General features: G+C 35.1%; 1 protein-coding gene across 1 annotated transcript; it reads left to right on the top strand.

Moving 5' to 3' along the window:
• The first annotated feature begins 1,219 nt into the window (after window positions 1-1,219).
• On the top strand, window positions 1,220-13,355 carry LOC144980342 (uncharacterized). Its single transcript, XM_078928052.1, has 11 exons — window positions 1,220-1,414; window positions 2,014-2,268; window positions 3,134-3,214; window positions 4,064-4,255; window positions 4,674-4,883; window positions 6,554-6,705; window positions 7,215-7,327; window positions 8,215-8,416; window positions 10,782-10,840; window positions 12,061-12,266; window positions 13,188-13,355. The coding sequence occupies exons 1-11, from the start codon at window positions 1,220-1,222 to the stop codon at window positions 13,353-13,355; spliced, it is 1,833 nt and encodes a 610-aa protein (XP_078784178.1).
• The last annotated feature ends 407 nt before the right edge of the window (window positions 13,356-13,762 follow it).

A 13,762-nucleotide genomic window follows, 5' to 3' on the forward strand; every position in this document is an offset into this window, starting at 1 on the left:
CCAAATGCACCCGGGATTGATCTTGGCCCCTTTGCATGTGAAGCGATTGCTCTACCATCTGAGCTATCGGGACCCCCACATGTCCTATTGAAACTTGATAATTTTGACAAATCTGGTTCACCTCAATCGGTTTCTATTTGAAATAAATGTTTGTTTTGACAACCAAAAAAGAAACTGTTTTGTCTACTGGACTGCAGTAAAAACAACACTGCTGATTTAGGATTGTAAATTTTTTGTTTGTTTTCTTCATTATTATCACAACATTTAAGTTTTGACTAGACTAGCTATATCCAATTGCGCACACTATTTCTACATACCTGCCATTCTCTCAATGCAGTGGCCGCTAATCAAATCAAACGCCACGAAATCGAAATAAATGGCCTACCAGATAGCTTATCGACATTGATAAGAGTTACTTTCCAAACAAATTAACAGCAGACCAGTGACCAATGAGACTATGTTTATAGAGAGAGGATATGCTAATGCCTGTTAGATATTTTATAGTATACTAGAGATGTACGTTATAAAGGATAGGTGATTTCTGTGGAGTGGAAAGTCATTTACACAAATAGTAACACCAATTTTATATTTCTGGGATGTTATAAGTTGTCGTAAAAGAGGATTTCTGTCAAAATTTTAAGAAAGTAGACTCTAATACTTACTCATTTGTTTTAAATAAACCTTAATCTTTGAGCAATTTGTACCTTCATATCGGATATAAAAAGCACCCAATTAAGAAGAGTAATGATTGCTTTAAGAGTATGGCAGTTTATAATTAAGATTGATCAAACTTAGCTGGTCGTAATTATCAAACATTTTTAAAGGTATACACGGAGAGTATATCAGTCTATTATAACCAATCACCAAGAATATTAATTCTCATTTTGAATTTGATTAATTGAAATTGTATACATCCCTAGCATTCCTAAGTAATATTTTCTTTGTTTAATTCGACTTTATTCTTCCGAACTAAGATTAATATATATATATATATATATATATATATATATATATATATATATATATATATATATATATATATACATCAAGCTGCTTGTTATTTTGTCAGATATTTTCTGGACAGGTTTGAGAATGACAGAGGTCCGGCATGTAGTCTAATGATTGTATCGACTGAGGTTTAAATCTTATAGTCAGGAAAGGTAATTGAATAGTTCAGTGAAACGTCTGCGCCGTTTTGACTTTGCCCAAACCTCCCAAAATGGCAAGCATAGAACAGCTGACTGAGGATTTGTTCACTTGCACGTTATGCCTGGAAAAACTTCGTGATCCTCGAACTCTTCCATGTCTCCATACTTTTTGCCGGATGTGTCTTCAGTCCTACATTTCTAAGACGTCTCAGGATTGGATATTCTGGTGTCCTCTTTGTGAACACGAAATACACAGGAAATATCAAGTAAGAATAATAGAGAAATAAAATACTGCGTGTTTATTGTCACAAAAGAGGAAAGGCAGGATGAGAAAAGTTCACTACGAGATTAAGTCTTAAAGATCTAGTCGGTGCATTGTCTCGTCATGTTATAATGTCAAAAGTTATTTAGTTTGGTCAGGGATCAGATGCATATTCCAATTATTCCGGTTCTAGTAGGTAAATGACCAGGAACTATATCAAATAGTGTGTCAGTGTTAATACTGAAGAGGGTCCTTGAAGATTGGAGTAGAAAATGATCTCGTTGACGTGGTCACAGATTTGTTATCAGAGCTTAACGCACATTCTTAAAAATAATATCGGTACCACTTACCTACTACAATTTGTCTAATTCATCCCAGGTCGCACAGCAGGCCTCTATATCTTCGGTCTCTACTCTTGTTTTTTAAAAATCTAGTACTAATGACGAGCACTTCATTGTACCTCAATGCTACAATGAGTAATCATGCTGGAACTTCTGAATGGCAGATTGTCACTTGTAGTTTTATCATGTGTTTAACTCATCCATCCATAACTATGTTATTTCTGAACTAATAAGAAACCGATTTTGTGGGGTTTTCCAACAGGGAGTGAGGGTCTCCTCTGTTGACCAGTGGTTAGAGACATTCATCCCCAATGGCTTCCTGGGCAAAATCAGCTCGGTGAAGGCAGCCCGTATAAAGGAAAAGGCCTGTGACATCTGCCGCCATGAACGTGTTTTGGTGGATGCCGCTTTCTGGTGTGCCGAGTGCCTAGAGATGCTGTGTGAAGATTGCCATCGAGTACACCGAAGGTCAAAGGCATCGAGACACCACAAGATGATAACAGTCGACGAACTGCAGGCAAGATTTGGTTTCTCTTTTTTCCTTAATTATGTTAAGGGGACTGGCGGCTCGAAAGCTCAATCAATATTTTGCAGTACTCTGAAAAAAAAACGCATTAAAACTTTTGGCCAGAAAACTCGTCCTTCATATACCAATCAATTAAAATGACCAAACAAAAATCTCTTTTTTAATCGATCGATATTTGAACGAAGTCCCAGGTTTGAGATTTTTTGACAATATGATGGTCATTTTAATCGAGAAATATATGAAGAACGAGTTTTCTGACCTAAATATTTAATGGGTGGATTTATTTTTTGAGACTACCTCGTCCGCTGATAAAGCACTATTTCATTTGGCCGCAAAACGTTTCTTTTAAATGTCGATCGATTAAAACGATTCTCAGCTTGCCACACGGTTTCATTCTTTACAGACGTCTCTTGGATTAGACGTTTTCACAAATTGGAGATCATTTAATTGAATCCATTATGATAGCACTACTTTCTTGTCTTGTGGTATGACACTCGCCTCGGATCATCGGTCCCTAGTTTGAGCTAGGCTCTTGGGCGGCGTAAAGTCGAATCCTTGACAAAGGCTCATTACTCACATTCTCTCACCGCACTCAGGTGTAACATGAGAACTTGATTAGTTGTCTCTGTCGAAGGAAAAATTGTAATATGGGCGTCATTTCTTGTTCTTCATGTTGATAGGACTGTCTGAATAGATTTTATGAGAGAAAAAAATTGTCTATTGTGTATTCAGAATTACATTTGCTTTTCAATATCTCTCGAGATATTCTAAATTATTTATTAAGAGATAGATTTGTTTCGATAGAAGCAATTATTAGTTAGTAGTAATAACGAGTTTTTTTGCTTTTGACTTTCAGAATGAGACATTGGAAAAGTTGATTCGGGCTCCTATGTCTACTGTAAAATGTCCCGAGCACAAAGAGTGTCTCTTGAATTTGGTTTGTGCCGACTGTAAGCAGGCGGTGTGTCAGATGTGTGTGGCAACTACACACACCAAATGTAGGAAGATAGAGGAGGTATGCTAGACTGCAAGGAGTAAAAACTAGATAAACGTCACCATTAGTACATAATTAAATTTTGAAAGTGGTTGCATAAGTATTGTCAATCGTAAGGAAATGGGTAGCTGTAGCCATGAGTCCCTCTCTTACCATCTCATACGCATGCCATCTCTTGCATGTGCACCCATAGATCACGCCTTTTCACATCATCGCTCCTAATTTCAAAAGTTTCGATAATCAATACTTTCTCCCTCGTTCCGATTTGAAGATGTTTTATTTCGCCAAACCATTTCTGTTTTAATACAATTCCTTTCTATCATGGCCACTAACCGAGTATGTTTGAGTCCTAACTCTAATGTTCTATAAACTATGATGTTATTCCTGCTTCCAATCTTTATTCCTGCTCATGTCTCGATAACTATCTATGTTGTGATTTTTATTTTGGAGTTTGGTAAGGCATTTCTATTTTCTTGTTTTCATGGCCTTACTATAATTATAACTGACTTGCCCAAACTTTTGAATTGAACTGAATTAATCCAACTTGTGTAGAGTAAAATTTCCCTTCTAGTTTTTATTATAAGTACAGTGCCATTGACAACATTTATGTATTTTTTTTATTCATCCATCAATATAATTTTTATTTATCTATTTATCATTTGTTTATTTTGTCACCGTTATTTATGACCATTTCGTTATCTCATTGTTTGCTAATGATATCGGCATGAATGAAGATATATTACAAATATTTTGTTTTCAATTCCTTACCTTCTAATCCCTTTCTGTTTATAGCTTGAAAAGTTGGGCCCGAATCTTAGAACTGATATGCAAGAAGCAAAACGACGTGTTGAGGTTTGTCGCCAGGAGGCAACGAACTCGGCCGACGCCATCAATCGTCATATGGCCAGCCTGACAACATCAAGGAACGACACCCTGAGTCATTTAACACAAGTCAAAGATCAATTGATTGAACTCATTAATAAGGTTCGTTAAGGTTTATATTTTATGAACGCATCACATTGAAGGAAACTTCAATCGTTTTTATATCAATATCAATTAATTAATTTTCTTATTTTTATTAGGGGAGAGAAGTAGCCGAGTGGTAAATGCACTGCACTGTAACCTGGAGGGTCCTGGGTTCGAGCCCAGCTTCGGGCACTTTTTTTTCTTGGACAATATGATTAATATGATTAATATGATTAATTTGCTCACTTTGGACAACATGAGTGAGTCCTATTAACATCAGACGTTTGTTTGGTGGAGTATCTGTATTCCAACATGGACTATCTAGGCGACGGCATCTCACGATCCCGCACAGAAGAGCGTAGGCTACTTTAAAAAAATATGTTTACAACACGTTACTGAAATTTGGTTTGAACCTCATATCCATTGCTTCCTACAGAGAGCAGAGAGAGCAGCAGCCCAAATCGAGTCCACCTATTCGCGCCAGAGAGATCTTTTGACCCACCAGAAGCGTGCGTGTGACGTCAAGCACTTGGCTCTTGGTAGGACCAGTCTTTTCTTGGTGAACATGTTGATGTACGCCACTGATCTCGACATCCTCAATAACTTTGGCAACGTCATCACACATATTACATTGGTGGAGAGGGAGGTTAGTTATTTCTAGTTATCATTATATTCTGATCTGATGAAAAGAAATAATACGTAGTTTCTGACCCAGCACGTTTACTCTGTATTATGTTGGTGAGTACCAAATGCAAAAAGGATGTTTTAAATATTAAAATCACGAGCAATGTGATACTTAACATGAGCGTGGTATATATTGTTCTCAATAAAGTCTACACACTCAATACGAATGCTTTAGTTTTCTTAAAACTTTTGGGGGTAAAAGTTCAGAAAAAGAGTCACGCTGTAAAGTTGCCTATAAAGTGCCACGTTTAGTTACCACTGTTAAACAGTGCAAAAGGTATCACGTGTAATTAGACTGAGGTCTGAGGTTTCATTCAATAAATATGTTTTGTTCGATATAGAGGGTGCGAGAAAAAAACTGGGAAAAAATTATGACGCTCTATCAATTCGAAGAAGAAATCAGAAACCGACTAAAATTTGCAAGCAACAAGAACAATACCTTAATTTAATACTTGCTAAGTTTGATTAAATATCTATGATTTGTTAAGAAGCTATGTCGGTCATACCAAAGTCGTATAAAAAATTACGATATAAAAAATTTCCAAACTTGCGTCTTGTTTCTAGCAGTGTTTTGTGACCAGCGTAGAAATTTACCCAGTCTCGTTGAAAACCAAACAGCCCATTGAGATAGCTTCTGACGTACATTTTCCCTTTAACAATGTTACATAATATTCAATATTTCGCAGATATTATTAAATGTTTTCAATGAGTCCTGACTTGAATAAAATGGACTGCATCATATGAACAACGATGTCAAACGGTATATAAGAGTCGTACGTTTTACGCAAAAGCAGAGCTAAAAGAGTCAAGTCAAATTTTTATGGAATCGAATCATTATCAAAGACATAAAAGAATCAATTGGCTCTTTGGGGAAAAAGGCTACGCACAGTCATAAAGCGAAATGAGAGAATGGACAGATCACATCAAAATTTGAGAACTACGTCAAAATCTTCGATATGGCAAATTTGAGGTGTAGACTATCTATTAAAACAATCGTCAAATAAATATTTACCAATAATTTTTTTCTGAAATTTTGTGTACATAACGTTCAACAAATTGGTTTGATTATGGTGAAATTTGAGACATGGATCAGTTATGATCCGCTGGTTTCAAGCTTCTAAACTTTTCCAGTTTTATTTTCTCGCACACGATGTATTGCATTTATTTTTACCCCATTTTCTGAAGTTTATACTCCACCAGTTCCTATTCCTTAATATTTCATTTCATATTTTCAAGATAATGGAGCATGTTCTAATGTGTTCGTCTATTTATCTATATAATCATATTTTATGTGTATACATGCAGACGGAAATATCAATCTTTTAAAGTGCAACTTTATGTTTCAACTTTCTATTCCAACTGTCTAGAAACCTAAGCCTTGCCAGTCCTACAATAATCAAATTTGTGGTGGACAAAAAATCAAATGACTTTTTAAGAAATAACAATCCTCTTGGCGAAGTTAAAACAACAAAAGGAGGAAGCCAGACAAATAAGCTTGGTGCTGGTTAAGATAATAGTTTACTGATTGCCGCCGTCAGTCCCAGGGAAGCTGCACAGCAAAATGAAAAAGGGAAAATTAGCAAAGGGCCAAAAATGTTAAACAAACAACCATTAAAACCAACTGTTGGTCAGAAATTGGAGACGGAAAAATCGGGACGGCCAAAATTAATCGCATCTTTCTCTGGGCGCTGCAACAATGACACAATGAAGACGGATATTCGAGGCATTTTAGCTCTTGACGACGGCTGTTTGGTGGTCATGGATTTGCAGTTTAGAAATAAAAGGTGAGTAATATAGACAGTAGCTTTTATCGTGGTCGTTGCTGGAAATTGAATTATTATTGTCTGTTGCTACATACAATTGTAGATATTTACCTTTTTTTAAAAAAAAAAATAGTTTTCATAACTTTGTTGAACCAATTTTATTGATATACATGTAAAAAATATTGTTAAATATTCTATTTATGCATGTAGTCAAATGTTCATGTTGTGTCAAAAGTATACCACTTCCTACAAAATCAGGAATTCATCTCCTTCTGTTCTCTCCATCTATTTATTTCTCAATCATCTCTCGATCTGTCTATTTATCTATCTCTATTTACACTTCTATCTATCCATATATCTTTCTACCTATCTATCTATCTGTCTATCTATCTATCTATCTATCTATCTATCTATCTATCTATCTATCTATCTATATATATATATCTATCTATCTGTCTATCTATCTATCTATCTATTAATGTATCTATTTATCCCAATCTATCGTTATATCTACATATTCTATCAAATAGACTGAAAAAGTTCAACCAAAGAGGTAAATTGATGTCCCACCTTGACCCTGGTGATTGCCCATCGTCAATTACGTTGATTCCAGATATGAAAATTGTTGTCAGTTTACCCAAAGGTAAATCCACTTATTTGGTCGTCACTGGCTAGCTTGGAATTCTAAAAGAATCTCTCCATAATTGTATGATACTCCCTAACGGAATAAACGACAGATTTATAAAGTTATAAACAAACATTTATTTACTACTACTACTACATCATCATCATCTTCATCATCATCATCATCATCATCATCATCATCATCATCATCATCAAACAGGTGTCAACATTACATTTTATACCTTTAGCATCAGGTCAAAGGCCTGTAAAGGCTAGCCCTATCCCACGTCGGCACCATTTGCATCCATTGCTCATCTGGGAGGCAACTTGGAAATAACCGTTAAGCCTTCTCGTTGATTCAAAAGTTTTTCTTCTTACAAGACAATCCTATAATATGTCTGTTTCAAACATGGATGTCAATTTAATTAATTTCATTTAAAAAATGAACATAAAAGCTTCAAAAAAAACTCTTCTTCAGCCAACAACAACAACAAAACAAACAATGAAAACATAAATACATTACTAAAAAATCAGACCGACAACAGAGACATGTTCGGCACGTTTTTTGTGGATAAAAATCTTGGAACTAATAAAATATATATTCCAAGGAACGATAACACTAAACCCGTTTTTTAAAACATCTACCTGTCGTCAATCTGGTTTTCTTTTAAAAGTAATATATTTAAGTTTTCATTGTTTTGTTTTATTTTTGTATTTTTTTGTTTTTGTTGGGGGTTTTTTGGGGTATTTTTTTTGTTGGCTGAAGAAGAGATTTGAGTCCGAAATGTTCCGTATTTGGTATTTTGTTATGTTTTAAAGCTGTTATATTTATCTTTGTTTATTAGTTTTTACAACCCATGGCAGCTAAGTATCCCTTTCATTCTTTTTTTTTTTTTTTAAATCAAGCCAAAGAGTTGGTTTTCGTGTCTGCCGGTGTAGCACTTCAAGTGTCGGGGCGAATCAAGACATCCAAACCATACCTGGCCATTGCCTCCTCTCCAGACGGTGTCATTGCTGCCATTCCTGTGGTGACCACATCAACGGAGTTACTGGCCATCGACCTCATCTCCGTCAACGGAGAACTTCTACATTCCATTCCAATGGATCGGTAAGCTTTTGAATTGATTGTGCCAATAGATGGAGCGAGGTTGACGTCACTCAGCTTTTTTGTTATTGTTTTTAGACAGCCATTTTAATTATTAGTTTTCATTAACTTCTATGGATCAAACTATAAACGTCTAAAATTACACCTATTATTTTTGTGTGTAGATATACGCTATATCGGCCTGCCGGATGTTGTGAGTATTTTACCTAAACGCATAGGATCAATACGGATTGATGACATATCCCGCATACAGGTGTAGAAGATTAAAACACATTTTATCATTGAATTTAGTGATGTAACAATCACTGACTCACTCACCCACTCACTATCCACCGTCGTCCTCATTTACGTTGGCTGCCCGCACTCTGTGATGACAAAAGTCCGCCCATTCTCTCCGTTTGTTGACGGTATCATACAATTCTCTTCCATTCATCTCTGTCCATTCTAGGATATTTTTTATATAACAATCAAAAGCTGCTAAATCATCAAACCGCAGTGATTTGGGTAGATGCCGTTGGCTGAGTCGGTACCTTGTTTCATCTTGTAAAGAAAATCAAGCTGTATTGAGTATGGCCAGTAACCAGACAACTGGAACCTCTTATTACTGTTTATCATTTTATTAAAGTCTCAGACGTGGTAAATTGAGGTCTTTTATGGAATGAGGAATGATAACACTAAAACTGTTTTATTGTTCATGAGGTGAAAATCATAATAGTTTCTTTGCTTTCAAGGACTAAAGATAAATAATAAACTTACAAAATTGTTATACAAGACACACAAAGTAGATTTAGATGCTCGCTCTTAATACCATTTAATGTTCATAAAGGAGTGAATAGCGCTACATCATATTAAGGCTTATCTAATGATATATATTTTTAAATAATAGCTCAACATATATGTCATTCAAAATTTGGTTGTTTTGTTTTGCTTTGTTTTGCTTTGTGTTGTTTTTGTTTTGTTTTGCTTTTGTTTTTTTCTGGGGGGGGGGGGGTGTTTGATTTTCTTTTTGCTTTGCCCGTCATCGTTCCAGCACTTTTTCAGATTTTAATCTTGCACTAAGGCTTATATATTTCCTAATTTTTCATAAAATTGATTCTTACAGCAATCGGTTCTTAAAAAAGACATATCTTTCACTGCTTTTTAATTGACCTGTCATTTAGTCGCTTTTGTTTTTGTTTTTTTTTTGTTTTTGTCTGACAATTTCTGTAAATCATATTAGATATTACCATTTTCTCTTATAAATGTACATATAATTAAGGCTGGGAGACATGAATTTAGTTTTGCATGTTCATTTTTATTTATTGATATCACAAAACTGAAAATGCGCTGTCCTTGGATGGTTGTGTGTTTTATGAGAATGTTTTAAATATTATGTTTACATAGAACGAAGCTGACGTCACTCAGGTCTTTGTTATTTTTTTATTTATTTATTTATTTTTTTTTTTTGGTAATTTTCACTAAACTGTATCAACCAGAATATAAGCGTTCAATATTACACATAGTTTTGTGTGTTGGTCCGTTATACTTCCGGATGTCAATGTTGTGAGTTTCTTAGCCAAATGCACAGCATCTATACAGACGTGAAGACTTTATTCTTCATAAAAATACTAACGGATAATTTCAGATTCCAAAATTCATTATCCTGCTAACAAACGTGAAATCTAAATAAATTTAGATATTTTAAAACACAATTTCTTGAATGATTCATAAAAAAAACTTGTCGATAACAACTATAATTCCGTCTGTTCATTGGGTCATTTGTTACAGAATTCGGTTTCCACTTCCGCCGAAAGACTTGACTTTGACACCGTGTGGTCTGATCTATCTCTTGTTCAGGTAAAGTAATTTCCCTGAGCCCCCCCCCCCCCCTCTCTCTCTCTCTCTCTCTCTCTCTCTCTCTCTCTCTCTCTCTCTCTCTCTCTCTCTCTCCCTCCTTCTCGCTCCATCTCTATCTATCTATCTGTCTATCTATCTATCTATCTATCTATCTATCTATCTAGCTCTCTATCTATCTGACATATCTTTCCGTTTGTCTATCTATCTGTTTATCAATTTATCTTTCTCTCACTCTCTATTTCTCCACTCTTCTTCGTACCTATGTCACCCTAGTAATATCTCAACTATTTTCTATATCTCTCTAATCTGTCTATCTATCTATATATCTATCTATCTATCTATCTATCTATCTATCTATCTATCTATCTATCTTTCTTTCTATCTATCTTTCTTTCTATCTATCTATCTCTCTATCTATCTATCTCTGTCTCTGTCCTCTTGCCCTCTCTTTTGATTAAATGCAATTTATCCACATCCAAAAACCAGGGGTGTGAAGACGATGTTTTTATTTTATTTATTTAACTATCTCAAGCTGTATGCAACCCTTTCGTGTATGCTTCCCACAAAATGTTAAACGTTTGGATATCACAGGTGGGTTTTTTCAATGATTAAAAAGTGAGTATTTATAAATCACATGACTGATTCGAATAATTACGTTACCATGTTCTGTTCAACCTTGGGTAAAGAGTAAGATGAAGTCATTCTCACGATTAGGCGTGTTCACAATGAATTTATCATGAATAACGAGCATTATTATATACTCAACTATTTCTCTGACTGCATGCACTGATGAAGTACTTATATTAAATTCAATATTATAACTGGTTATTCTAATCTGTTCAAGAGCAATGTCATTTTAGTCTTCTCGTATGTTGATAAAATGGAATCGTTTCAAAAAGTTCATCCGAAGAATTTCGTGAATATTTTGGCACAACAAAATTAGAAATAAAATTCAAAGAGAAAAGACAGCTACAGTGAGCATAGCTACAAGTATAAAGAGACGCAGATGGAGATGGCAAGGACATGTTGCAAGAATGGAAACAACTGCTTTGCCAAGAACTGCACTCCGTTGGACGACTGATGGCAAAAGACGAAGAGGCAGACTCAAGGAAACCTGTAGAAAATACATGGATAAAGAGTTTAATTAAGAGGCTGACCTAACATGGAGTAATATTGGTGCCCATGCAGGCGACAGACAGAAATGGAAGTCATTGTTAGATGCCTTATGCAGATCTGTCTACTTGGAATTGGAAAAAATCGTAGTTTTCAGGGGTAATAGCACAGCAGACATTATAATTGCCCTTAGAAATTACCATTTGTGTTTAAATACATTAAATTAATGCTTTAAAATCCTTTTTCTACTTTCTCTGGCAACAAAACTTCGTTTTCAAGAAGTTTTTTGAATTAAAAATCTTTATATTATAAGTGTCAATTAGGATCCCAAATATTTGTATTTCTACGAAATTTTCGTAGTAGTAGGCAGGTGTGGCCCATTGTGCCCCAGAGCTCGATAAGGATTAAGTAAGTAAAGTAATTTGAAGAAATCTCAGTCTCCGGAAAAGGTCACTGCATAAGAGTGTCCAGGTTAAGTATTTAGTGTGGGGTTTTTTTAATTTTAAATTGGGGTTGTTTGTTTTTGTTTTGTTTTGTTTTGTTTGGGTTTTTGTGTGTGTGTGTGTGGTTTTTTGTTTATTTTTTTTTTTTTTTTTTTTTGTGGAAGGGGGATCGTTCTTTCATTAGGTTTTGTTTTGTTTTTGTTTTTTGGTCTGGGTTTTTTATTTTGTTTTGTTTTGTTTTGGTTTTTGGTTTAGTTTCTCCATTTTTATCTGATCTCACGTGCCTATTCACCCATAATAATAACCCTGGCAGTGGCAAAGAAGTGTTTGTATCAATGACGTACCAAGGGGAGATCACCTGCTCGTACACCCCTACACCACTGCATGACGTCAACCGAGCGATGGCCGTGGATTGTGATGCTATGGACAACGCCTACATTGCTGACAAAGACGCAAACGCCGTACGTATACCCCGTTGTTTTTGGGGGGTTTTTTTTGTTTGTCTCTTTTTTGTATTTTGGGGGGGGGGGGGGGGGGGGGGGGGGGAGTTGGGTTTTTTTGTTTTTGTTTGTTTGTTTGTTTTTGTTGTTGTTTTTTTAATAACAAACAATTTATTTGAAAATAATAATTCAAAATGCCAGTCTGTTTCGCATCAATTCTATGTATTTACTTAGTACATGTGCAATTCAAGTTAAGATTTGCATCGATGAGAAATAAACTACCCAAAAATATATATATAATTTATAAATTCCCATTGTCAATGTAAGAAATAATCAATGGTTAAAGGAATTAATAAATGAATCAATCAATTAATCAATAAATGAATCTGCATGTTTCAGTCTTCTCTTGTAAGTCATGCATTGGTGACAGGGATGCAGTGCTGACAAAAAATGCTATATTTTGATTTTGCGCCAAAAAAAAAAATACTTTAAATGCGTGTCACGTGATGATACAGTTGCCTTCTGTTTCAGACGTGTCTTGATTTTGAGTGTGTAAAAAATTACTGCGTGGTCAGATTGTTTCCATTAGACTCGAGTGTGAATGAGTACCTCGCCACAGACAGTGCAGTGATGTATGTTGTAAGAGTATTAGTACAAAAAGGACGCCTAACAAGCGAGTGATACTGTATAAATATGGTTTTATGTGGTCTGCTGGTTGAATTAATGAAACAATGTGAAGCACATTGAGTATAATCAATCGGTGGAAATGCACTATATAAATCTTTATATTTCTTTTATTCATTTATCGAAATCTCGATTAATTAGAATGACCCTCAACTTATTAGAATGTCTGAGACTTATGTATATATGCCGGTGAGTCACTGAAATCTCTTCATTCCATAAGAAATTGTTTCAATCCTCATCCGTTTATTCACCGTACAGATTCACATGTTAAACAGCGAAGGCGCTTACCAAGGCATGGTCATAGGGCGTAGAGATGGCATACGAGAGCCTCTGTCAGTGTGCAAGATGGACGCCGCGGGATCTACAATAGCCGTCGCACAAGTCAACGGAGATATTAGATTGTATCAGATTTCAAAACAGAACTAATAGTGGATATTTTTGTGGTTGCTGGTTATGTCTGACAACTGTGTTGTTTAGAAATGACACGTTCTAATTACATAACCCAACAATAAGAATCAGGCTGAACTTCAAAGCTTTAATGGAATCAATTCTTTAAACTACAAATAATGCAATTTAACACGGCAAATTAACCATGTTCAGCTTAATGAAAATAGAGAAATGTGTTTCGATGAATTGCCCAAGAGTATTTAGACCTTAGTTTTCTTGGTTCTTTAAGTATACCACTGTACTCGGACGAAACACTTTTTTATTTTGCCCAGATTTTTAAAACTTCAAAATAACCACGAAAACATATCTTTTCAGAAATTGAATTTTAAATGTATTGTACGTGACTTTTGTATTGATAATGTTTTTGATGCTCATTTTATGCTCTT

Source organism: Berghia stephanieae, chromosome 1 (genome assembly GCF_034508935.2).
Source record: "Berghia stephanieae isolate SIO BIC M18660-M18661 chromosome 1, UCSD_Bste_1.3, whole genome shotgun sequence".
Lineage (NCBI taxonomy): Eukaryota > Metazoa > Mollusca > Gastropoda > Nudibranchia > Aeolidiidae > Berghia > Berghia stephanieae.